General features: G+C 38.2%; 1 protein-coding gene across 5 annotated transcripts in view; it reads right to left on the bottom strand.

Annotated features, from left to right (window-relative positions):
- The window catches only part of SPTLC3 (serine palmitoyltransferase long chain base subunit 3), a 126,415-nt gene that overhangs the window by 79,045 nt on the left and 19,547 nt on the right, over positions 1-27,823 (bottom strand). For all 5 annotated transcript variants that reach the window (XR_006740232.1, XM_036418079.2, XM_036418076.2 and 2 more), the window contains 3 exons: positions 23,862-24,047; positions 3,881-4,035; positions 3,115-3,263 (listed from right to left, as the gene is read on the bottom strand). Coding sequence is in view for 4 of the 5 variants with exons in the window: in XM_036418079.2 (XP_036273972.1) it covers positions 3,115-3,263; positions 3,881-4,035; positions 23,862-24,047 (490 nt within the window). In the remaining variant the exon portion in view is untranslated. The remainder of the gene's footprint in view (positions 1-3,114; positions 3,264-3,880; positions 4,036-23,861; positions 24,048-27,823) is intronic.

The raw sequence follows: 27,823 nt of genomic DNA, 5'->3' as shown, positions 1-27,823 counted from the left end.
CTTATGTTTAAGTCCTTTATCCATTTTGAGTTTATATGTGTGTATGGTATAAGTTGGTGGTCTAGTTTCTTGTTTTTTTCTTTTTTTCTTTCTTTCTTTCTTTCTTACTTTCTTTTCTTTTTTTTTCTTTTCTTTTTTTTGGTATGTATTTGTCCAATTTTCCCAAAATTTGTTGAAGAGATTGTCTTGACTCCATTGTATGTTCTTGCATCCTGTGTCAAATATTGAGCATATTAATTGGGTAGATTTCTGGGTTCTCTGTCCTATTCCTAAGGGGTTAAACATTCTGAAACTTTTACTTTTGGTTCCTTAAGAAGCTATTAGGTTACTAAAAATTAAGTCTTTGTATTTCCTAGTTTTCACTGTTAATCCATTACACTATTAAACATTTTCTTAAGACTATTTAGTGTAAGGTTTCCAAAAGTTACTTGTGTTTCTTGAAATAAGTGGCATTCAAAATTATGTTACTACTTCTTGCATGTTATGTTAAAGTTACTATTTATATTGCAGAACTATTTTAAGTGTACCTGTTTACTTATTTATTTTGGATTATTTATGTCTTTGTTTTCAGGTCTTTTATTTGTCTAAAATTATTATGGGTGGTTTTATTTTCCTGTCTCACAGTTATTTGAAAACCATTAAAATCTTCTTTCTAGAGTTTGAGCTGGAGAGCTCAATAAAGTCGGTAAACATTAAAAGGCCACAATCAGGTACCCAGATTCTACATGTGGCTTCCACTTGGGGCAAACCATTGCCCCTATCAAGCTCTCATTCTTCAGCTTCTGAGGTCTGTGATGGGGGAATGTTCTGTCTCTATGAGCTGAGGGGGGGGGGGGGTGGCGGGTCATCATATTCTGGTATTTGTTTTCTTTTGGGTCCATTAATAATCCTGGTGTTGAGTATCACTAGCACCAAAAGAAACATCCGCAAAGTTACTGACTCCTGTTCCTTATGACCAGGGTCTTTTTCCAGTCTCTGCTCCATGCCAAATAAGGCATGTGGGCAACTGCGTTCTAAGTGGAGTGGAACCTTTTGATACCCCGTTTTTCATTCCTCCAGCCCTCATGCCTCAAATAAAGATAAGTTCGATGTCTTTATTTAAAAAATTGGGCAACCACTTATAAATTCTGGAGCTTTACTTAAGTATTTACTGGTATTTTGGATAAAAATTTACTTTGTTCAGTTTGAGTTGTTATTTATTGAACAGAACTGAATAATTACACATTTTTAAAGCCCTTCGACCACCTGGTTATCTAAGTTGTAACTCATTATTCATGAATGGTAAATCTCTTTTTAGCATATTTACTCCTGATTCTCAGACAGGCCCTGCATAATTACCCTGGATGGGAAACTGCCATTGTAGAAATCGCTGAGCTACACTAGGAGTAACGGTGATTAATAAGCCACCAGGAGCCCATCACTTAGTCACTATGATCTTAGTTTGTTCCTCTACAACAGTAGTCAGCAAACTCATTAGTCAACAGAACCAAATATCAACAGTAATTTATTTTGAGAGCTAAATTTTTAAAAACTTAAATGTCATCTAACACCACTTCTTCAAAATAGACTCACCCAGCCCGTGGTATTTTATGGAAGAGCTACATGTGGCTCATGAGCCCCAGTTTGCCGGCCAGTGCTCTAGAATATGGGAATAACACAAACTACCACAGCCTACCACAGCACAGGCTTTCTGTGAAGAATAAATGAGATGGTGTATAAGCAAATGAAGCACCAGAAATAGCAAAGTACTCTACAGGAGAAAGTTTGCATCATTCTTCCTCCCTGAAATGGGAGTTTCCTTCTCACTGATGTCACTCCTCTGAATAAGAGAGAATATTCTAGCTAAAAAAGAAATAATTAAGCAGTCTGTTCCAACTAGCCCATTCATTCATTCATTCATTCATTCAACACAACAGTCAACCGGCCAATTCCTTCCTTAATGAAGTTTATGTTGTGGTAGCAGACAGGCAATATACAAATCAAGATCAGTGTGGACATCATTCAGAAAACTGGAAGAAAGAGCTAAATCCAAGTGAGAAGTTATTTTCCAATGGGTATAAAAGTTTCAGTTTGGTAAGTGAATAAGTTCTAAATATCCTCTGTATAACTTAGTGCCTATTGTCAACAATACTGTATTGCGCACCCAAGAATTTATTAAAAGGGTAGATCTTGCCGAAACCAGTTTGGCTCAGCGGTGGAGCGTCGGTCTGCGGACTGAAGGGTCCCGGGTTCGGTTCCAGTCAAGGGCATGTACTTTGGTTGTGGGCACATGCCCGGTAGGGGGTGTGCAGGAGGTAGCTGGTCGATGTTTCTCTCTCATCGATGTTTCTAGCTCTCTGTCTCTCTCCCTTCCTCTCTGTGAAAAATCAATAATATATATATATATTTTAAAAAGGGTAGATCTCATGATAAGTGTTCTTACCACAAAAAGGGGGGGGGGCGCAAAGAAACTTTCTCAGGTGATAAATATATTTATTACTTGACTGGTGATAGCTTCATGGGTGCATGCATATGTCTGAATTCATTACATTGCATATATTAAATAAGTAAAGTTTTTTTTATATCAATTATACTTCAATAAAGCTGTTTAAAAAAGAAAAAGAACGCCCTAACTGGTTTGGCTCAGTGGATAGAACGTCGACCTGTGGACTGAAGGGTCCCAGGTCCGATTCCCAACAGGGGTATGTACCTTGGTTGCAGGCACATCCCTGGTGGGGGATGTGCAGGAGGCAGCTAATTGATGTTTCTCTCTCACCGATGTTTCTGACTCTCAATCCCTCTCCCTTCCTCTCTGTAAAACATCAAAAAAATATATTTAAAAAAAGAAAAAGGTGGGAGAAAGAACCCAAAAGGGGCCAAGCAAAAGAGATAATAGTTGCTATTTTAGATAATAATGGTCAGGAAAGATCAAATTTTTATTCTGAATAACTAAAATCTACTTGACAAGAGCACAGTGTTTGAAATTTCCATGAAGACCTTCATATACCTTTCCCCTCTTGCATTATATACCAGCTTTTTTAGTCACACAGTCTAGATAAGATCTACATTTGAGAAGTAGCCACAGGGAATCTGAGACCCAACTAGACAAAATTTCAAAATGGTGAACATACATACCCATTTCATGTCTGGTACTGGCCACACCTACTCCATACTCCTCTAAAACCTCCTTCACTGTCCTCATAGATTCATCGTACCTGACTGCCAAGCCAAGGAAGTTATAGGAGCCCATGTTGATGACATCTTTGATGATTCTTCCAGTGAAGCTGCAGGGAGAAAGGCAGGTGAGCACAAAGGGCATTGTCATTTAATATCATCATAGTGCCCCATACAAGTCTCACAAAGAAATCTCTCTTTCTGATCCAAATCATACATATATTTTTAGACTTGCATGGTTGCCACCACAAAATGGGTTGTCCTTAGAGGAAAGTATCCCCATATTGCAGCTGGATAGAGTATTACAAAAAGGTGTCCAAGCCATGCAATATTACATAGTCTTGATTTTTCTCGGGCACTCGCTTTCATGACACCTGTGCCCTGGTTTAAATTGCAGCAAAAACTTTCTCAATGAGAAAAAAGCCACGGTCATCACTTCAGCAAGAAGTAGAGGATATAATTTGTCAATACAGCTGAGAAGGGCTTTTCCTTGTTGGCTGGCTCTGTGTATCCTGCACCTTCTGACACAGATCTTACTTAACTGCAATATAAACATGCTACCCATGGAAGCAGAATCACTGTGACTTCCCCTACTGGCATGTGAGGGCTTGCAAAAGGCTGAATGATGGAAGACCAATTGTTTTCTTGCTGTGGTTTTTCATATCTGTAATCTGGTGCCCACGAAAGGATTTCCTTTCAACCAAGCCCCTCCAGGTGATGGCCTCACCGAAATGTCCAGTTGTAGTCATCCGACACCCTCTCCATTACGTCAAACAGAGGCCCTGGGGCACTGCAAATGGGCCGGTTCCAGTTGTCTCTGATTCTCATGTAAATGTTTCGTGTGTAGAAATTCTCAAAGTTTTGATACAGTGGCACAAAATCCTGTATAAGAGATGCAGAAGTTTATCTTTGGCCCTCTTCTTTTTCAATCTCATTTGCAATTGAAGACTAAGAGAAGATCTAGAAGATCCATTCAAATATTTCATTCGCAAATATTTTCTGAGAAAGGGTTTGTGGGTAAGGGGACAAGCAGGGCCCATAAATAATTGTAAGAATTTTATACCAAAAGAATTTATACTTTAGTGGGGAAGGTGAAAAAAAAAAAGCAAATAAAGGCAGCAAAGCTTACAGAATGATATAAAACAAGTCCCAAAATGTGTGGTGACAATAAATAATTAGGAGTGGGTTTCCTCATCTTCCTACCCATCCTCTTTAAATTATTTGTTCTCCTTTCCTGAGGGAATAGCAGAACCCTGGGGAAAGGCTTTGTGGACGCTCTTCTTGTGCTATTGGTTAGACTCAGTCTCCTAAGTTGGTCCATTCCAGGGGAAAACAAATAGAACCCAAAGGTTTTAATGGCTGCTGACTGCACCCAAGCCATGATCTTTTCTGTCACTTTACCCTCTGGTCTCCAATGACAATGCCATCACTTTTGGGGTGAAATTTTGATTATCTATAAGATAAAATGCTCATAACCACATACTGGGGCAATCTATTGCATGTGAATTTGAAGGATGCTTGGGTTCCTATACTGGTCACATTTGTAAGTTGAAAAATATCATTCCAAGTGCATTTTCTCTCAAATAGTTAACAATCCTGATGTAGGTTTTACTATGATTTAAGGCTACAAGGTTATGATAATCAATTATACCTTTTTATGCTCTAACAGGGAAATGGACATGTTTTGAAAGAAAAGGGGATTGTGCAATTCCAGGAAATTTTTTCTAAACTATTTCCTCCTTGATTTAATAACATTTTACAGAGTGTTTACTATCCTGCAGATTACACTCTATCCCCAAAAGTTATTTGTCTTTCTATTTCCATTTTTTAAAATTTCTTATTTGAAATACATCCTATAAACTCATTCCATCTAGAGAAAAGAGACAAGTAGGTCCTTAAGTAATATTTCTGGACTCAGAATAAAATTATGGTTTTAGATTTTATGATAAATCTTATTCAAGATAAAATTACCCATTGGTTTAGGAGAGAACTGAATAGTTGATTTAGAAAAAGTTACTGGTTTTAGGTAGAAAATAACCAAAATATTATGTCTTCAAAATTAAGATAAAATTAATTTCAGACATGGAACCAAAAGATGCATAGATTTTAGGGCAGAGGAGACATGGAAGTCATAGAGTTCAAATACCCATTTGACAAGTGAGGAAAATCAGATCCAGCAAAGGGATCTGAACTGAAGTCAACCTCTCACTTCACCCACTCTCCCAGCAGTCACTTCAGGGTGACCTCACGCTGGCACTTGCCCCAGCCTGTCCAAGATTCCCTCTAAAACACCAGCAAGGATGGAAAACATGACCACCAATATGGAAAAGTAAGGCCAACAGACTGCCAAACCATGGAGTACTATCCATTCACCATAAGGAACTTGGCATTGACTCAAGAAAACAACTTGGGGCTTCTCATTATTGATGCCTTATAAAGATATCCATTCCTGAGGTAAGGTGGGAAAATACTCCATCCTGCCAAAACTTTCTGGTTTCTGACTCAGAGGTAAAAAATTTCCACTGGTAAGAAAACCAGCAGCTAGCTCTTAATTGGGATAAATACCCTGAAAGCAAAATACAGGGATTGTGGAGAAATGTTCTGATAGAAAATGACCATTACATTAAAAATGAACTTTTATTAATTAGGTATCTGAAATTTCTTGGTCAAAAGGATGGCCCCCAGCTTTACCCCTCCCCCGCCCCAGAGAGTCATTTCTTTGTGGATTATATGAGCACTAAACTAAATCTGAAAATCAAGTTCAGCAATCTACATGTTCCTGAGAAGGTCAATTGAGCTTGGGAATCTATTTATAATTCAAGATATGGTCCATGAAAGAACTACCTTGCTTGTTCGTTGCCTCTTCCTCACCTGTGAGTCCTACCACTGCATGGGTGTGCTGTCACCCCACCCCATTCCTTTGAGCATCAGTGAGGTTTCTTCAGGAGCAGTTAATATCTTGCAAAGGTCAATGTCCTCTAGTCTTAGGTAAGCCTCCCACAGCATTTTAACTAGACCAGAAAATGAAACTTGACTGGATATTGCAAAAACAAGTGTTGCGATAGGAGAGCATTGCAATAGTATGGGAATATTTTTATCTACCTGTTAATTTAATTTGTCACTTGACCTACTCACTGTTCTTTTTTTTTTCTCTGACACAAATAATGGAAGAGTAAACTCCAGGTTCTAAGGACACAGTCATTTTAGGGGTAGGCTACAGGAGGATTCAGCAAAACCTAAAAATGCAGTTACAAATATGGATTGTTGTGTGTTTTTTCTGCAATATAACAATCTTTCTTTTTCTATCTTTTCTAAGTGTTATAGATATTTCTATCTAAGTTTTATAGACAAATTAATAGAAAGGCAGAAAATTTGAGTCAAAAAATTGGGAATTGAACTTTGTTCTAAAACCAACACTCTTTTTGATAAACCATGCTGCAGGACTAGGGTGTTTATAAGGAATCAAAGAGAATATCTACAGAGGTCCATTAAAAACAAACAAACAAACAAAAAACACCAAATTTGAAAGCATATCCATTTTTATTTTATTTAACTGCAACTGTATTTCCATTCAGTATCAAATAGAATCATGAATTTGTCAAGACAGAAAAATCAGGCACCACTAGTCATTTGTTCCTACACTGACACTTCTATTCTCTCCTAAAATTCACTTTTATGTCACTACTAGAGGCCCAGTGCATGAAATTCATGCAGGGAGGTGTGTGTCCTGAGCCCAGCCAGCATCCTCTCCAATCTGGGACCCCTCGAGGGATGTCCGACTGCCAGTTTAGTCCCAATCCTGGTAGTTGGATCAGGACTAAATGGGACTAAACGGGCAGTTGGACATCCCTCTCACAATCCAGGACTACTGACTCCCAATCACTCACCTGCCTGCCTGCCTGATTGCCCCTAACCACTTCTGTCTGCCAGCATGATCACCCTCTAACCACTCCCCTGACAGCCTGATTGATGCCTAACTGCTCCCCTGCCAGCCTGTTTGCCCCTAACTGTCCAGGGCTAGGGGTGTCGAACACAATCAGAGAAGGGGCCAAAATCTAAAATCCAGCCTAAATCGCGGGCCGAATGGTTTACTGAACAGTCATAAACTGTCATTGTGATGGAAACGCAGCGGAGTGCAGTGATGACAGTGCGGTGCGGGCCACATTGCAAGGCCTGGCGGGACGGATTTGGCCCGCGGGCCTTGTGTTTGACACATGTGGTCCAGGCTATAGGCCTGGTCACTCCTATCTGCCCTCCCCTGCAGGCCTGGTCCCCACCCAACTTCTCTCCCTTGCAGGCCTGGGTCTCCCTCAACTGCCCTTCCCTGCAGGCTTGGTCACCCCCAACTTTACTCCTCTGCTGGCCTGGTCACCCCTAACTGCCCTCCCTTGAAGGCCTGGTCTCTCCCAACTGCCCTCCCTTACTGGCCTGATTGCTCACAACTGCCCCTGCCAGCCTATTTTGTGTCCATATGGGGGTGGCCATCTTTGACCACAAGGGGGTGGCCATCTTATGTGTTGGAGTGATGGTCAATTTGCATATTACCTCTTTATTATATAGACTAGAGGCCCATTGCATAAAAATTCATGCACTGGAGGGGGCATCCCTCAGTCCGGCCTGCCCCCTCTTATTCAGTCTAGGAGTCCTCAGGCTCAGGAGGCGACCAGGTGATCAGGGGAAGTTGATGCCCCCATCACATCTCTACTGCTGCCACTGTTGGCAGTGCAAGCCTCAATAGTCCCTGGTTACCTGTGCTTCAGGCTGGCCCTGGGTGGCTGGGGGGCTGAGGGGACTAGAGGACTCTGGAGGCAGGCACATGGCAAAGCTGTGCCCGCTTGTGGGAAGGCCCAGCCTTGCTGCATGCCTATTGCCCAATGAGGCTGAGGGGACTTGGCACTGCCATCTTGTGGCTGTGGGCACCGTCATCTTTGAGGGCATGGCAGTCAATTAGCATATTCCCTCCTTATTGGCTGTGGGCACCTCCATCTTTGTGACAGCTGAGGGTCAATTGGCAAATTCACTCTTTATTATATAGGATATCCTTTTGGAAAATAGCTTGTTCTTTTACCAGGGTTGAGCTCATAATAATAATAAAATATTTGTGTTTTCTTTTTCGTTGACAAGAATAACTGTATTATGAACAGTCTTTAGAAATATGAGAAACACAAAGGAAAAATTACTAAATTTAATTTTTCTTATTCAGAAATTAGAGGGAGGTTGAATAAATATAGTGGACTTAGTACTTGTATGTATTCTACCACTCATCCAAAAGTCTTATGAAATGACAAAAAATGGTAATCTCTGAACAAAATGAATCTATAAATGCCAGAATACAGTCAAGAGTATCATATGTCAGGAATATTAAAGGATCACAAAAGACAGAAAATGAATTAAGACCTGATCAATTGAGAAGAAAGACCACAGAAATCTATAGCTCTAAAACATTTGCAGAAAAGACTTGTGTGGACATAAGTGACATGTAGCAGAGTGTCAAGCTGAGAGTCAATACCTGTAAGAAGATGATACTCAGGGTGAACAACTGGAAAGCTAGATCTCTTTGTCCTCCTTTTGTTGGGTTAGTAAGTAAGAAGCAGAGATATTATCCATAGGACAAAGCACTGTGGTGGGAAACAAGGGCTGAACAGAAGAGCAATGTCCCAATGTGGGGAGCCCACACAGCAATACAAGCTACTGTTCCTGGCAATTCATTCTATTTCCCTCTACAGTCACTCATGATAGGGGACAATGTAGGAAAGTAAGGATTCTAGATACAAAAAGGAGCATAAAGCAAAATGCCACTACTATTTAAGAAAAACTAGCACAATAAGAGGCACAAAATTTAATAATTAACATCTAGAGAAAAGGCAATAGAGCAAACAGAAAGATAATTATTTATATATGTATTTATATAACTATATAAGATATTTTTAGAGAGACAAAACAAAATAATGTGTTCTTTAAAAAAATAAAATATTTAAAAGTATAATGGACACTACTGAAGAGCAAATTAATAAGCTAGAATAATAAGCTGACTACATTTTTCAGGGTCTAATGACAAAGGACAGGGGAAAAAAAGGAAAAGCCAAGAGATATGAAGAACAAATTCAGAAAATCTAATAGGAGTTACAAGATTGAAAGAAGGAGGAGAAATGAAAGAGGAGGAAAAGGTAAAAAAGAAGAAATCTCAGCCAGTGTGGTTCAGTGGTTGAGCATCAGGAGATTACAGTTTGAATCCAGATCAGGGCACAAGACTGGATTGCAGGAGGTAGTCTATCAATGATTTTCTCTCATCATTGATGTTTCTATCTCTCTCGCCCTCTCCCGTCCTCTTTGAAGTAAATTATATATAAATGTAGTGGACTTCCAACCTTCCCTCAGGCTCCATGATGGCATAACTTCATAAAGCATCAATGATGAAAAGCCCCAAGTTGTTTTTTCAAGTTAACGCCAAGTTCCTTATGGTGAGTGGACAGTCCTCCATGGTCTGACAATCTGTTGGTCTGACTTTTATATATTGTTGGTTGTATTTTCCATCAATGCTGGTGTTTTAGAGGGAAACTTGGACAATCTGGGGCATGTGCCAGCCTGAGGTCTCCCTGAAGAGACTGCCAGGAGAGTGGGTGAAGTGAGAGGTTGACATGAGTTAAGGTCCCTTTGCTGGATCTGATTTTCCTCACTTGTCAAATGGGTATTTGAACTCTATGACTTCCATGTCCCCTCTGCCTTAATATCTATGCATCTTGTGGTTCCATGTCTGAAATTAATTTTATCTTAATTTTGAAGACATGATATTTTGGCTATTTTCTACCTAAAACCAGTAACTTTTTCTAAATCAACTATTCAGTTCTTTCTTTAACCAAGATTTCATAAAATCTAAAGCTATAATTTTATTCAGAGTCCAGAAATATTACTTAAGGACCTACTTGTCTCTTTTCTCTAGATGGAATGAGTTTATAGGATGTATTTCAAATAAGAAATTTAAAAATATTAGAAATAGAAAGACAAATAACTTTTGGGGATAGAGTGTAATCTGCAGGATAGCAAACACTCTGTAAAATGTAATTAAATCAAGGAGGAAATAGTTTAGAAAAAATTTCCTGGAATTGCACAATCCCCTTTTCTTTCAAAACATGTCCATTTCCCTGTTAGAGCATAAAAAGGTATAACTGATTATCATAACCTTATAGCTTTAAGTCATAATAAAACCTACATCAGGATTGTTAACTATTTGAGAGAAAATGCACCTGGAATGATATTTTTCAACTTACAAATGTGAACAGTATAGGAACCCAAGCATCCTTCAAATTCACATGCAATAGATTGCCCCAGTATGTGGTTATGAGCATTCTATCTTATAGATTATAAAAATTTCACCCCAAAAGTGATGCCATTGTCACTGGAGACAGGAGGGTAAAGTGACAGAAAAGATCATGGCTTGGGTACAGTTACCAGCCATTAAAACCTTTAGATTCTATTTGTTTTCCCCTGGAATGGACCAACTCAGGAGATGACTGGGTCTAACTAGTAGCACAAGAAGAGCATTCACAAAGCCTTTCCCCAAGGTTCTGCTGTTCCCTCAGGAAATTTGCTCTATTAACATACATTTCTCAGATATTGTAAGCTTGAGTTGACAAAAAAATAAGTCAAAAGGATTCAAATAACATAATGAAGAATTTTGTTGTAGTGGACCTATAGGACAGTTTATAGTTTTTCATGGCACACATTTAAAACTTACAAGGAATTCCAATACCATCTCAGAGTTTACCCATATCTAGTTCTGTCCCCTGAATGTAGAGGAAGATCTCATTTGTCCTTCCCAAATCCTGTGGGCTCTACTAGGACATTGATCTTTATTTAACCAAATGGGCCTTTGAGGTTAGCCCGGAAAACAGTTGTTTTTAAAACAACTTGTGTCAATGGAAAAATTTGATCTAAGTTCCAAATAACATATATGTCCACTCACATCTAAGTTCCAGGAATGGCACAGGATTTCAGCACTCAGGGGCCTGATAATTTAATTAGGGAATAAATGATACATATAAACCTTGAGTGGCAAACCCATGATGAAATCAAGTGCTATGCAGACAGACCTGAGTGTGAAGCCAGCTCCATTTTTTTATTTGCTACATGATCTTGAATAGGTCAATTAATTTATCTGATGTTAATTTTCTCTTCATAATGTGGAGATAATAAAGCCTATCTGTGGTGAAGATGATCAGTAATATGTTAAAAAGCACAGCATCTGACAGAGTAGCTGGTGCAGAGGTGGAGTGAACTAGGTTAAAGATACAGCTATGTGAATCTGAACGAGGTTAAAGATACAGCTATGTGAATCTGAACGAGGTTAAAGATACAGATGTGAATCTGGCTCTGCCACTTACTACTTGTGTAACCTGAGGCCAGTTTTTAAACCCCCATGGGCTCAATTTTCTCATGGGTAAAATGGGAATAACAATTCATATTTCACAGGTGCCAATGAGAATACATGTTTACTACTGTCATAGAACTCTGTGAATAAATGTAGAAAAAAGAAAAAGAAATTGCAATACAACTATCTGAGAAACTGTGACAACTAAGAAGAGAACTTATTAAGGTGGTAACATTTGAAATTAATATGAAAATATCATTAGCTTTCCTATACATCATCAATAACTAATTAGAACATAGGATAGAGAAAAAAGGTAGTATTCAAAAAGCACCACCATAAAAAAATCATAACCAAATAATAGTAAAAGTGGAAATGATAGAACTTTAGAATAAAGAAAATTATAAAATATTAATAAAGAACATTAAAATATCTAAATAAATAGATGTATCATGTTTCTGAAACAGAAGACCAAATATTATTAAAATATCAAATTTTCCAAAGTTAACCTATAAGTTTAATGTATTGCTAATTAAAATACATTTTCTTTTTAAAATCCAGTACCTGACAAACTAATTCTAAAGTCTACACAGAGAGAAAATCTTTAAGAATTACCTAAAACTTGTATATTTATCTAAAAAATACAATAGGTAGATTAATATTTCAAATCGATGGGTAAAAAATAGCCATCTATTTAATTGAGAAGATTTAAAATATATCTTTAAAAATAATCATCCTACCTCCCACAGCACATAGAAATAAATTTTAGATGAATTTTTGGATTAAATATATTAACACTCCAAATCATAAAAGTACCAAATAAACTGAAGAAAAATGTGTTGTAATTTTGAGATTAAAAAGTGCTTTCCTAAACATGATTAACTTTCCCTCCTCAAAGAAAAAAATAACAGCAAAATAATAATAATAACAAAGAAAACATAAAAGAAATATTTGATGCATATCACATAAAAATTAAAACAGTATGTATGGCTAAATATAGAATAGAATAAGTTGAAAGTCAAGAAGCAGAATTAGATAAATCTTTAAAATACATTTAACAGACAAATTATTAACATAAGGATATATAAAAGGAACTGCTCTAAATCAGTAAGAAAAATTATTTAATAAAATTATAAGCAAAGGATATGAATAGGCAATCTAGAGGAGTAAGCATAAATGTCTAACTAATAACCATATCAAAAGAGGCTCCATCTCATTCTTAATCAGGAAATTAAGACAAGAACAAAAATATGTACACCTATCTGATTGGCAAAAATAAAAATAAAAATGTTGATGATGTCAACATATCAAGTACTGGCAAGGAAGCAAGATCTCTCAGGTACTGCTGACTGGAGTTCAGCTATGCAAACTTCTTGACAGGAAATTTGCCAATCTCTCAGAACTTAAATGTACATTATTTGGACACAGAAAGCCACTTTTAGGAATTATCCTCAAATAAATGTATGTGCTATTCATTAAATAATTATTTACAACAATTAAATATGGTAATATAAATGATCATCTATACTAATAAAAGGGTAATATGCTAATTAGAGCAGACATCTTATGGATGTCCATCCAGATGTCCATCTGGACAAAGCCACAGCAGTTGCAAGGCCCAGGGCTCAGGCAGCAGTGGGCTCAAGCAGCCTTGAGCCCTGCTGGCTGGGAGGCTTGGGTTTCAGGCAGCTGTGGGCTCAGACAGCCATGGGTCCTGGCAGCTGTGAGGCCCAGGGCTCAGGCCTCGCAGCCACTGTGGGCAGCATTGGCAGCAGCAGCAGGGTGATGGAGGTGGTGTCTTCCCCTGATCAGTCTGGTCATCTCCTGCAGCTTAGGCCTGCTCCCTGGGGTAGCAGGCCTAAGCTGTCAGTAGGATATCCCCTGAGGGCTCCCAGGCTGTGAGAGGGGGCAGGCCAGGCTAAGAGAACCTTCCAGTGCACACGAATTTTCATGCCCCAGGCCTCTAGTCTATACTAATAAAAGGGTAATATGCAGATTGTTCACAACACCCTCACAGTAACAATAGAACAGTAGGCTGCATAGGGCAACCAGGCTGGAAGGGGAGTTAGTGAGGGACAACCAAACGACTGATCAGCAGCTGCATGGGGCAACCAGGCTGACGGGGGGGCAGTGAGGGGTGACTAGGCCAGTGGAGGTGGGCAATGAGGGGTGACCAGGATGGTAGAGGTGGGTACTAAGGGGTGACCAGGTCAGTGGGGAGAGGAGCAATTAGGGGTGACCAGGCCAGTAGTAGGGGGGAGGCAGTTGGGGGCAACCAGGCCAGCAGAGGGGACAGTTGGGGGCAATCAGGCAGGCAGGCAGGTGAGCAGTTAGGAGCCAGCGGTCTTGGGTTGTGAGAGGGATGTCCCTAGGATCGGGCTGGGCTGAAACTTGCAGTTGGACATCCCCTGAGAGGTCCTAGGTTGGAGAAGGTCCAGGTTGGACTGAGGGGACTCCCTGTTCCCTTATGCATGAATTTTATGCACTGGGCCTCTAGTCTATAATAAAAGCATAATATGCTAATTAGACTGGATGTCCTTTTGGATGACCTTCCAGATGAAGCCGGGGCTGCGAGGGAAGCCCAGTTCCCAGGTGTCTGACGGTGGCTAGAGGGAAGCCTGGGTCTTTTCCAGCAGCCTGACAGAAGCATGGGTTCCAGGTGCCAGAGGGAAGCCAGTTCTGGCAGCCAGGAGAAGGAAGATCTACTCTTGCAAGAATATCACGCATTGGGCCTCTAGTACACTCATATTACAGAACACCATTGTGCAACTATTGAAAAGAATGATGAAATCCAGAACTGGCTTGTAAAGATATCCAGACATATAGTTAGATTTAGAAAAGAGAATCACACACATGTATGATATGATCTCATTTTAATTAAGGAAAGGATGTAATAAGTACAAATGAATATATGTATAATTAAGTGCACAAAAAGGACAGAAAAGATGAATAAAGAGCCTGCTTTTGATAATTATTTTCATAACTAGGGGCCCAATGCATGAAATTCCTGAAAAAGTAAGCCTTCCTTCCCCCAGCTGCCAGCCTCTCAGGCCTGGCTTCTCGATCCCACCCCCCACCCACATTTGCCTTGGCCTGGTGCTGCCAAGTCCACTACCACACACCCTCGGTTCCCCAGTTCCTTGGAGCTCCCCAATTAATTGCCCCACAGAGGGTTGCCTGGGCCTCCCTTTTTGGAGCAATCACAGTGCCCCCCCCCCCCCCCCGCCCGCCAATTGATCACTCTACTGGCCCATGGCTGTAATGACAGGGCCCCTGGACCAATCACATTGCACCTGCCTTGCTGGCCTGGCACCAGTGTGTCATAACGTGGTTGTCTAGATGGTTATTGTGCTTGTTCAGCTATTTAGTCTATTTGCATATTATACTTTTATTATAGAATACAAAAGTAAAAACAAACAAACATGAGTTTGAGGAAGGGCTCTTTGTTAGGGCCGGTGATGACCCACTCATTCCTCACATTAACAAAGCTCTATCTTATTGAGACCAATCAACCCTGCCTATTAGGACAGATGCCTCCTTGCAAAGAAAAGTAAAGAGTTCTATATTGTAAAAGAACTAAAAAAATGATCTGACTAACATTTAATGACACATTAGAAATTATCTTTGTGTGTGTGTAAACATGGGCATATGTATGTATATATTTGAATATATATATATATATATATATATATATATATATATATATATATATGAGTATTCACTGTGGGGAGGCTGTGATTTAATTTTATATTTACTGGTGATCTTATTTTACAAAATATTGTAAAAACTTTGATTTTGGAGTTGTTTTGCTAAACTACAGGACACGATCTTCTGCTAGTTGCAACTGTGAAAATATATTCATCCCTTGTGAAGTGCATTTGCTTTTTAGAAGCAGCCAGAAAGTATTTGCCACTATGCTTGGTTGGAGAAATTGAGGATTTCACTGGCCAGTGATTCCTACTATATTTAAAGCTGTTGATTTCTTAGTGATATTTAAGTCAAAGAAATGTGGGAATGAGTTGTGCTGAGTGAGGACCATGCCAAGCAGAGAGGAGACAATAAAACTTCATGAGGTAGGTACACGTAAGCTCTTCTTGAGGAAAAGTGAAATCATGGCATTTGAGGTAGAATGAGAACACCGAGGAGTAGAAGAGATGAAGGCTGAGACTTAGAAGGAGCTGTGTTCCATAGGGACTTGCCTAGCTCTGGCTCTTACTCTGAGTGAGAAGAGAAGACATTAAAGGGTTTTGCTCAACAATAGTGTATGATCTTACAGAGGTTTTAAAGAAATCATGTTCATTGTTAATTGAGAAGAGACTGAGGTGTGGAGTGTGGAAGCAGGGTACAGTTAGGCAAGAGAAGGTGGTTGTTAGAATAAAGCTATTGGCATCGGGGGTAGCAAGAAATAGTAGAACAACATATTTTGAACAAAACACCAACAGTATTTACACACAGATTTTATTTTGGATATAAGAGAGAGGAGTCAAGAATGATTGAGGTTTTGAGGCAGAATATGTGGACTGATGGAGTTGCCATTTACTGCTCAGGGAAAGACTATAAGAGGCAGAAGGCTAAAAGGGAATATCAAGTACACAGTTTTGGACATGTTAACCCATAGTAATGGCTGATGAATGGCCTCTAGTGTGCAGGTAAAAGGTTTGGCCTGGACAGAAGCCCAGACATCTATTCTGTAGTTATGAGAGGTAGTGGGGAGATCAAATATGTGAGCACAGGTACATATAAGTAGTGGCTGAGGAAGCATATTCTGACCTTCTATTTTCTCAATGAAATAGGGAACAAGATTATAACTGAAAGTCAGGAGAGAGAAAAGTGTTGGAAGTTTTGAAGGAAAGAAGAAAGTATGGGATAGTCATCTACAAGAGCTAGTGACTAAATGTAGGAAGGTAATATAATGTGACTGGAAGGGAGCACTAAGGCCCATGTTGAAGCTTGTGATCCTGAATTTAAAGGGATACCCATCAGCATGGTGAGTAAATCCAGTTGAGGGTGTATCAATGTCTATGAAATTTAAGCTGGATAGGAGGAAGAAAATGAAAAAGCTTAAAATCAGGGGATTCCAGGCCTCAGGGACAGGATTGAATAAGATATATTATTAATTAGGTGACCTTTGGAAAGCATCTAAGCATTGGACCAAATCAATCTAAATTATAGGATTTCAGTCCAACTTCTGGGGAGGAGAGAGGGCCTGAAGCTGCAATCACTTGCCAATGGCAGATCATTTAATCAATTATAGTCATGTCATGAAGCCCCATAAAATCTCAAAAGGATGGGATTCAAAAAGCTTCTGGGTTGGTGAACACATGGAGGTGCTTAGAGTATAATGCACGGGAGAGGGCATGGAAGGTCTCTGACATTTTTCTTATACACCTTGACCTATGAATCTCTTCTATTTGTTTGTTTTTGAGTTATATCCTTTTGTAATAAACTGGTGGTCTAGTAGGTAAAATGTTCTCTGTGTTCTATGAGCCACTCTAGCAAATAAATCAAACTGGAGAAGGGGGTTTAGGAACCTTCAATGTATAGCAGTTGGTCAGAAATACAGGTGATAAGATTGACTTGAAACTAGAGTCTGAAGTCCAAGGAGGGGATGTTGGAACCCTCTATATATAGCCATTAAGAAACACAAATTAAACTTGTGAAAGGCATGAGAGAGAGAGAGAGAGAGAGAGAGAGAGAGAGAGAGATAAAGAGACACCCTGTAGAATATATTTCCATTTCTCATTCTATTTCTGGGTAGTGTCATAATTTAGCCCAATTCTTAGACATCCTGGTCCAAGAATTGTTTGTTGGTGTTGGGGAATACTCCTACATTAATATTGAGTCTTAGAACACTATTTATACCTGAACACAAGTGATAACTGAATTTCAAATTGAGAACCTCTAGAATAGCAATGCTTCTCACATTGTCACATTTTAACATGTGTCCACATCACTTGAAGATTATAGTAAAATAAAGATTTAGCTTTAGAATTTCTGCACTGGGCCTAAAATTCTCTATTTCTAATAAGCTCTCATGTGATACCTTTGAGAAGGGTCAACTTATGCTCCTTGTACCAGCAGAACTGTTATTACCTGGAAGCTTGTTAGAGATGCAGAATCTTGGCCCTATCCCAAAGCTATTAAAGGAGAATATACACGATCTCCAGACCATTTGAATACACAGGAAAGTTTGAGAATCACTGCTGTACATATTGGTTTCTAACTTAGACTGCACTGAAGAATCACCTGGGAAGCTTTTATGAGCTCCATCAACCAGGGTTCACCACAAAACAATTAAATCTAAATATCTGGAGGTAAATCTCATATATTAGTACCTTTTAAAGCTTCACAAGTGATCGCAATGTGCAGCCAAGGCTAATAACTGGTCTGATATTACCATCCTACCAGCTGCTAGCAAGCATGTTAAGTTCCCAAAGAAGCCCCAATAAAGCTGAGTTTAGACCCACTTAAGTCCAAACAGGAAGACCAGTGCTTGGGTCAACTGTTTGTTTTGGACAAAATCATATCTCATACTCAGTGATCTTATTGGACCCTGTACTTCAAATTACTCAGAAGAAAGTCTCTCTGGGAGAAGCAGGCTACTGCATCAGGGTGCAAAACAAGTTTTAATTCATATAAACATTTGGAGACGTGTCTTAAACATTCCTATAGCTACAACTCTCTGAGCCCTCTTTCTCCCATGTGGATGTAAAAGTCTCCACAGATGGGCAAGAAATGTCTGGAATTTACTTGTAGGGGCACTGGGGGACTATCTGGATCTAATGTGAACACAAAATTGCAATTAAAATGTTCTGTAACAGTCTGGTGTCATTAGAAGGAGTCTTGATGAACATGATAGCAACTATAAAGATGGATAAATGTTGCCGTGCATGAAGATATTACAGTCTCTGATGATGCTTGACATTTACTTGATTATATTTGCTTACATCTTCTTATTTTTGAGAAGTTGGGCCATTACCTCATTAAGAAAGTAATTAACCCAAAGGTCTTTAATAAATTACAATTCAACTCTAAAGTTACCTTTTATTTTAAAAAATAGACACATGTTTCTACAAAATTAAAAGTTGAAAGAAGGATTTAAGAAAACATATTTAAACCATATATCTGTTTGTATTGTTCTTTTCCTTGCCAGTGTCTTCTGATTGTTGATGGAGTCTATGGGAGGTACCAGGTGTCCTGGGCCTGTGATATTTTTAGTGTTCTCTTGAAAAGAGATTTTTATTTTTCTATTCTTTTCACTTGGTTTATACTAATGAATTAGAGCTTTCATGTTTTAGAATAAACTTCAGAGAGTTTGGGCTAGAAATCAAAAAGGAGAAAAATAAAAAAGAGAGTCTAAATTTGGGCAACAGTTTAGTTTGAATGGATGGTTTGTTATGACAGAAGTCATCTCTGTGAGAGAAAATAGAGAAATTGAATTAAAAAGTGCTTATATTTGATTAACAAAAAGTGAGGAAAAGGACATGCCCATTAGTTTGACCATTAAATATATACAATGTTATTAAAAATAAGATCAAAATTTGAAAATTAAGAGTCTAAGAGTGTAATCAGAAGCCACGGCAGCCATTTGTGATATTTTTAAAACAAGAATAACTCTTGTCCACCATCACTTCATGGAAGTGCTTTCTTTCCTGATGTCATTTTATGAATGGCTTGTTTGTCTTATGGGGCAATCTATTCTGCACTCCTAGTGACCCAGCTTTTAGAATAGAATAATGCTCATTTCTGCTAAAAGAACCAATGGTCATTGAAAAGCAGCACATTCCATGCTTCCAGCCAAAGATTTCAAAATGTGCCTCGGATCGCTTATTTTCACAGAGCAAGGTTACTGTCAGAAGTGCAGGACTAGGGGCAATATTAAAAGGATAAAGGTCAGCCTGGAGATAGAGTATCTAGTGACTAAGTCCCATAAAAATGTACATACTGATTGCAGCCATTGCCCTTAATTAGGGCCTGTTACTCTGCAAGCCTCTAAATCTAACCGGGCTCAAAAGGAAAGAACACATATTAAAAAGGGTGCCACATAAAAGGAATATCTATGAAGGAGAGTCAACTGACTGATGATGCTTTCAACTTCACAGAGATCAAATGGGTAGGACAGCTGAGACCAGTTTGGCTCAGAGGATAGAGCATCGGTCTGCTGACTGAAAGGTCTCAGGTTCGATTCCAGTCAAGGGTATGTACATTGGTTGCGGGCACATCCCTGGTGGGGGATGTGCAGGAGGCAGCTGATAGATGATTCTCTCTCATCGATGTTTTTAGCTCTCTATCCCTCTCCCTTCTTCTCTGTGAAAAAAATCAATAAAAATATATTTTAAAAAAATGGGTAGGACATTATTTATTTTGTAAAATAATACAACAGCCGAAAAACGGTTTGGCTCAGTGGATAGAGTGTCAGCCTGCGGACTGAAAGGTCCCAGGTTCGATTTCGGTCAAGGGCATGTACCTTGGTTGTGGGCACATCCCCAGTAGGAAGTGTGCAAGAGGCAGCTGATCGATGATTCTCACTCATTGATGTTTCTAACTCTCTATCCCTCTCTCTTCCTCTTTGTAAAAACTCAATAAAATATATTTTTAAAAAAAGAAAAAAAAATAAATACAACATACTGTTTTACTGAATGCAATGCCTTCCCACCCTCTCATTCCCCCAGAGGTGTTTCAAGCAGTTCTTTCAGCAATAGTGAGGAGTGTTAGAGACAGGCTGCTGTGCCCTGTGCCTATCCCATTGTTTTGGACTAAAGCATCTCTTCCTTTGCCAATGCTCAGAGTGTTGGAGGCTGGCAGCTCAAAGAAGGGAGCTGCCCCACTCAAGGTCAAATCCCTTTCTGGAGGTAGTCCTCATCTATCATCATTGAAGGCTCAACCCCCTGTCTCAACACTTCTGAAGGGCTCTCCCACCTCAAGAGCTCCCTGAATGCATCACAAATCACCTTCACCATCTTTCCCCTTCACTCCCTCCCAAGTGTACGGCTCTTGATCCCAGGAGCATATCCCTATAACCTTCTTGCCCTCAACCACCTTAGAGTTGTCTATGCTGAGAACCAACTTGCATATATATAAATGTGTTCTGCTTGAAAGTAAGAAGTGCTTTTGGGAAACCAAACTAGCCCCTCAGCATTGATAATGCTAAAATATTGGAACAGGTTAGAAGATAGATGGCAGATCTGAAGCCCAAACCTGCCAAGGGATGCCACCCTGAGAAATTTAGACTTGACTGACACCTTTCAGCAAATATTCTGTACTGAATTAGTGTGCATGCTACTTATACTCAGGGAGCAGGCAGATTGGTGGTAAGAGCTTCTAGAATAGACCAGCTGGTGTCAGGGAGAGGCTGCAAGGATCCTTCTAAGAGTGGCTAAAAATAACTTGCTCCCTCCTTCCTATTTCCCAAGTTCATTATCAGCTCTGTTAGGACCTGAGAAACCTCATCTTTCTCTGGGAGCATGGTGGATTGTTCCCTATTTGATTTAACTGCTTCAATATCCTTTACCATTTAAAAATCTTTATACCTCAAAACTGTGTCTGTGACCTCTTTTTTAAGGCAAAAACAAGACCATTTTGTTGTGATGGGTATGCCACTATCAACCTCATGTCTGACCAAAGTAGAAATTTGACATTCCTCCCTCTATATTATTTTCTATATAATTTTAAGACTTTTTGATACTACCTCTCAAATTAGTTCCCTTTTCTTCCTCAATTCAAACACAAATTATTTCTTTCCTAAACCATTATTGGTTTTCTAGAGTCACTTTGCTTCTAGTCTAGAATTGGAATTCCATCTCTGACATCTTTAAAATTCTCTGAAGTTCTTTGTTCTCTTCTTACCCTCTGTCTCTCTCTCTCTCTCTCTCTCTCTCTCTCTCTCTCTCTCTCTCTCTCTCTCTTCTCTATAGATATTCATTGGGAGACCTCATCTACTTCTTTGGGTTTATTAATGTTGATATGCTCAAGATATGCAGAAGATGCCACAATATCCATCTGAGACGTTTCTCCGGAAGTCTTGAGTTCTATCTTTAGCTGCCAATTTTTCAAACCCAACTTGTCAAAGGATGAATTTGATCACTTTTCCCCTCCTCTGGGTCTTTTTGCTCTATCCCTCATTTCAGTGAATTACACCACTTTCTAGTCTCCTCATCTGCCCAAATCAAAAACCTGTTTGTGGTCTTTGATCTGTCCATCTCTCTAATTTCTCAGGTCAAACCAATAATCCCTGCTATCTTCTTAAATATCTCTTGATCTTATCTCACCAGCTGGGTTATCACTTTCTCGGTCCCAGCCCAAGTTCTCACCTAGATTTTTTTTTTTTAAACCTGTATTTCTATCAGTCTTTTAACTGATTTCTTTGGTCTCTATGTTATCTTCCTGCAATCCCTGTTTCATAGGGTAGTGAACACAATCTTTCTAATCTGAAAATATGCATTCCTTTGCCAGAAATCCTTCAATGCCCTCCCATTGTTCTTATAATAAATATCCATGGCTTATAAAAACCCATTATGGTCTGGCCCCTACTTGCCTCTCAATCTTTTCCCCACATACTCCCACTCTCACAGCACTGCAGTCATTGAATTCCTTGGTTCCTTAAATATACAATGCTTTCTCTTACTGCTGGACCTCTTTCTGTTCCATCTTGCTTTATCCTTTGCTTTATTACTTATTCTTGAGTCATCACATCTCAATTTAATTTTCTCTTCCTTCCATAAACCTTCACTGACCACCAAGTTTGAGTTCCATGTTTTTTTTCTTTTTGGTTCTTTTGACATCCTCTTCTTAACTCTATAGTATTCTTATCAAATTCTATTGCAATTTTTTATTGGTTAGCTCTCTAAAGGCAAGAATTGTATCTGCCCTGGTTATTCTTATATCCCTGATTGTAGCATGGTGGCTTGCAAACATGCATGCTTAAAGAGAATCTGACTTGATTAATAAGTTAATGAATACCTTGACAAAGGCAGTGCCCTTTTCTGAGAATGTCTTTCTTTGTGCCCTTGATCACTAGGCAAATTCCTGCTCCCCATTCTAGCTCCAGCATCATGGCTTCCTGACTTCCTAAATGAATCACAGGACACAAATTCCGAATTCCCACATCGCACTCCTCCCTATCATCACTTGTCATATGCTTTGCTTATGAGTTTGTTTCTGCATACCAGGCTTCAAATTATCTGATGGCAGGAACTGTCTTTTCTTCTCTCTATATTAGTACCCATTGCCTGATAGTCGCTAAAAGTAGGAGGAATTATAATAATAACTCTGGGCCTTATTTTCTATTGAAGGTGATACACTTGACTTAAGGCAATTCCAAAAAGAAAAGAAAAAATGCCTAAGATTTGTACATGGAAGCATTACTGTAATAAGTGTTTATCTTACTATAGGTACTGGTTGCTAAGTGACAGGATTTGAGGTTCCCTCATTACATTGAAATTCATGCCTCACCTATCTTGTTTATTTAGATGTCTTTAAAGCTCCATCATGTCAAATAATTCATGACCACACTCAGTATTACAAAGCAATTTTTAGGAAAAAAGAGGTTCATGATATCATAAATAATTTTAACCACTCTGGAAATCATGTTAACAAAATGCAGACTCTTTGAATATATTTGAATGTTTTTCAGGCTGCCCTGTTAACTCGATGTGAAAAGAGGATGATGTAGACTTTTATAGGCTAACTATAGAAAGTATTTAGATCAGAAGTGATTTTTAAGTCCATGAGATATTTGGCAATGTCTGGAGGCATTTTTGATTGTCACAAGTGTGTGGGAGAGTGCTAATGGCATCTAATGGTTAGAGGCTAGGTATGCTCTTTAAGATTCTACGATGAACATGCAGCATCCCACAAGAAAGAATTATCCAGTCTAAAATATCAGTAGTACCAACATTGAGAAGCCCTGATCTAGATGAAATAAAAATCTCACACTTTATTTAGATACTCTTTTGTATTCTAGGATTAAACATAAATAATACTCATCTTGCAACTAGAAGACCACAATATAGCCCCATACATGTGTCTTGCTCTTATATTATGTTTTTTTAAGTCTCTAAATGGTATTTTAATATCTCATGGGTTGTTATAAAAGTTAAATATGATAGTGTGTGTAAAAAAACTTTTAGTTTAGTATCTGGTGAATGATAGTTAATAAATATTTGCATAAAACAAGTCCATGAACACACAGGGATGAGGTCTAGGGGTGGAAATAAATAGCATCTACCCTGAGGAATTCCTGAGCTCCTCACTCTTTATAGTACCTGCACATGCATCACTACTGGTGAGAACATTTTAGAGAAGAATAGCATTGACAAAGATCCAGGGAGATGTGCATACATACTTTTTGTTCTTCTCGCTCTATAGCTGCATTGCATTTTTCTATTCCCGAGTTTCTCAAAAAGTCTCTGAGATAGCCAAATAGGGTTCCAATTCCATATCCCATGTAAGTGAAAACCATAACATGAAGAGGTGCTTCCTCAAAGGATTCAACAATCGGCTTCTCATAAAAATGTGGCTTCCCATTTTGCTGAAAACAGAATAAAATTGAATGTTAGTACTCTCCCATTACAATAAAGTATAATCTTAAAATTTTGGACTTCAATCTTTTTGAAAATTGGTCACTGAAGAGGTAATCAGAAATGTACATTTTATTCTACAATCCCCTACTGAAGCAATTGGTTAAGGTAAACATTCTCAACAGATGTTAACTCCATTAAGTGAACAGTTAATGAGGAACTAGGTTTTTACAAGATGACAATATATCACCCTTGCGTTCCAAGATGACATACCTGGTTACCACCTTAAACCACATGATAAAATTACATCACAGATGTTGGAACAATTAGCCACTCTGTGCTCTCATTATGTTATAGTATTCAATATACCAATGGAACATTTAAGCTAAATTTAGTCAAGCTCTTATATCTAACTTCCATTTCACAAGAAATATCAGGCTAGAGGAATATGATAACTTGCTTCATGAGGAAACAATGAGATAATCCCAATGTGGAACTTTCTGTATGACAATTGGCTTGGTCTTTAATAGCAAAAAATATATATAAAATGGGACTATATCAAACTAGAGAGCTTCTCACAGCAAAGAAAACAATCAACAAAAGCTCTCTGAATGGGAGAAAATATTTGCAAACCATATATCTGTTAAGAGGTTAATGTCCAAAATACATAAGAAACACATACAACTTAAAAAATCTAAATAACCCAATTTAAAAATAGATGAAGGACCAGAATAGACAGACGTTTTCCCAAAGAAGACATATAAATGGCCAACAGGTATATGAAAAGGTGCTCAACATCCCTAACCATGAGGGAAATGCAAATCAATACTGCATTGAATAATGCAAATTAACAGAGTATTGAATAATGCAACTGGAATAATGATATTATCACCTCATGCCTGTTAAGTTGGCTGTCATAAAAACAATAAGATATAGCAAGTGTTGGCAAAGGTGTGGAGAAAAAGGGAACCCTGTGTATTATTAGTGGGGATATAAATTGGTGTAACCATTAGGGAAAACAATATGAAGTTGCCTCAAAAAGATAAGAAAATCCTGCCATGATGAACCTGGAGGACATGATGCTAAGTAAAATAAGCCAGACAAAAAAAGACAAATACTATATGATCTCAATCAAATGTGGAATCTAGAAAAGATGAGTTCTCAGAAGCAAAGAATGGCCTGGTGGTGAGGAAATGGTGAGATGTTGGTCAAAAGGTACAAAACTTCAGCAATAGTATGAATAAGTTTTGAGTATGTATAGCATGGTGACTACAGTTAATAATATTGTATAGCATATTTGAAATTTGTTAAGACAGTAGATCTAAAGTGTTATTACCACACACACACAATTTGGTAACTAGGTAAGGTGAGGGATGTGTTAATTAGTTTGATCGTGATAATTTCACAACATATGCTTATGTAAAATTATGTTGTATGCCTCAAATATACAGTTTTTATTTGTCAATTATACTTGAGTCAAGTGAGAAAAAAAGTAGGGAGAAGTCTTAAAAAAGACAACCAAAAGCAGTTGTGGTGTTTCATTAAATCACTTGTTTGTTTTTGTAAAAAAACCAAAACACTGATAAAAAATATTTTGAACAACTGTAGAAATCCAAAAATTAACTGGAAATGTATCTTATTAAGGAGTTATAAATTTTAGTTGGAATGACAGTATTATAATTATGTAGAAGGATGTTTTCATCTTTCTAGATGCATGCTAAAATATTAAGAAATATGGTTTAAGTGTTATCACAGTTGCAATTTTCTTTCAAATGATCCATCAAAAATAAAATATATAAATGAAGCAATTTTTGGAAAAATGTTAATAACTTGCATTTAGAGGTATGGATGTTTGTTAAATATTTTACATTTCTATGTGTTTATTTTTTTCATAATATAAAGCTAAAATATTTCTCTCTTTTGTTTTAGGTTCAGCATTCCAGTGGAAAGTAGATTTTGGTACCAAACCATTCTGAGGCTTGCTTAATTGATTTGCACCCAAATAGCTCAGTCAATGTTTACTCAGTGAATTATTGAATAAGTTATTAATACTACTACTTAAATAAGTTTTTCTTTAAATATTATTTATACCTTCAGTCATTATTTCATTCAACAACATTTCTTATGCATTATCTCATTGGAAAATGGGGAATCTGTTTTGAGTGCTTGAATATATAAGTTTTAGTGATTTCAAGAAACTGTCAAATATCTACTGGTATTTAGTGCATTAATTTATCATATACATGCATATTTAGAAAAATATATTATATACAATGATGTAAATTAGAAATACTGGTTTTGCTACTTATGTATTCTTTATCACCATTACAAGCATGTTTTATTTCACCAACAATTTTCTAAAGCTTCTCATCTTTGTTTCCTCTCTATTATTTGATATACAGTATTATTTGATTCTGTGACTTACTCACCAAGACACAAAATATATGACTATCAAAACTAATCTATCCAGCCCTGGCACTGAAGGGTCGCAGGTTCTATTCTTGGTCAGGTTCTATCTGGATTGCAAGTTTGCGCCCATGTCCCCAGTCAGGATGTGTGAGGGAGGTAGTAAGTCCTTGGTGACATTGATGTTTCTTTCTCCTTCACCCACTGCCCCTCCCTTCCACTTTTTCAGAAAAACAATGGGAAAAAATACCCTAGGGGAGAGGATTAACAAAAAAATCTACCTGGTAGATTACAATTTTTTATCTCTACATGTTTTTAAAAACAGTTTTTTTTAAAAAAACATTTTTATAATTTTAACACTTGTGTTAAGTCAAAATCTCACAAAATCTTATTAAAATATATTGCCTTCACCTGTGCTAACCCGTTTGGCTCAGTGGATAGAGTATCGCCTGTGGACTGAAAGGCCCCAGGTTCTATTCTGGTCAAGGCATGTACCTTGGTTACAGGCACATCCTCAACAGGAGGTGTGCAGGACACAGCTGATCAATGCTTCTCTCTCATTGATGTTTCTGACTCTTTATCCCTCTCCCTTCCTCTCTGTAAAAAAAAAAAAAAAAAAAAAAAAAAAAATCAATAAAAAATGCATTTCCTCCTTATTTATTCAGTATATCAGGTTTCTTCTCTAGCCACCTTAAACTGACATTGATGAATATTGCTTTTGCCTGATGTGTCACCCCCAAATGCTACTTGGTGGTTTAAAATAACACAAGTGAGAGAGTGTTGCTTAATATGAGGTCTTGAATAAAAGGTGGAATGGGTCGGCACCGGTTTGGCTCAGTGGATAGAGCCTCAGTGTGTAGACTGAAAGGTCCCAGGTTCGATTCCAGTCAAGGGCATGTACCTTGGTTGCGGGCATATCCCCAGTGGGGGGTGTGCAGAAGGCAGCTGATCGATGTTTCTAACTCTCTATCCTCTCTCTTCCTCTCTGTGAAAAATCAATAAAATATATATTTTTTTTTAAAAAGGTAGAATGAAAGATTATAACAAACACCTTACATTTGGGAATATAGGACATTTATTGAGTGCCTACTGTGAGCCAGCAATGAGCTAGGTTCTGGGGATTCAATGATAACCAAGACAGGCATGGTTCCTGCTCCTAACTTCTTGACTTCCCTTTCATTATGACCTCACATCAGTTCTGTAGTTCTGGTGGATGACTTACTACTCCAGTGCCAACTTTTGGCTCTCCTCAGAGCTCTGTTCTGTGCTTAACTTTGGACTGCATTGGTCTTCAGTATTATTTTGTTCATTAGGGTGGTGGGTGGGAAGAGATCAACCAAATAACTTGTATGTATATATGCATAACCCATGGACACAGATA

The sequence above is a fragment of the Pipistrellus kuhlii genome, unplaced genomic scaffold (genome assembly GCF_014108245.1).
Source record: "Pipistrellus kuhlii isolate mPipKuh1 unplaced genomic scaffold, mPipKuh1.p scaffold_m20_p_6, whole genome shotgun sequence".
NCBI lineage: Eukaryota > Metazoa > Chordata > Mammalia > Chiroptera > Vespertilionidae > Pipistrellus > Pipistrellus kuhlii.
The sequence above is the reverse complement of the archived record's forward strand: the minus strand, read 5'-3'. Positions and strand labels throughout refer to the sequence as shown.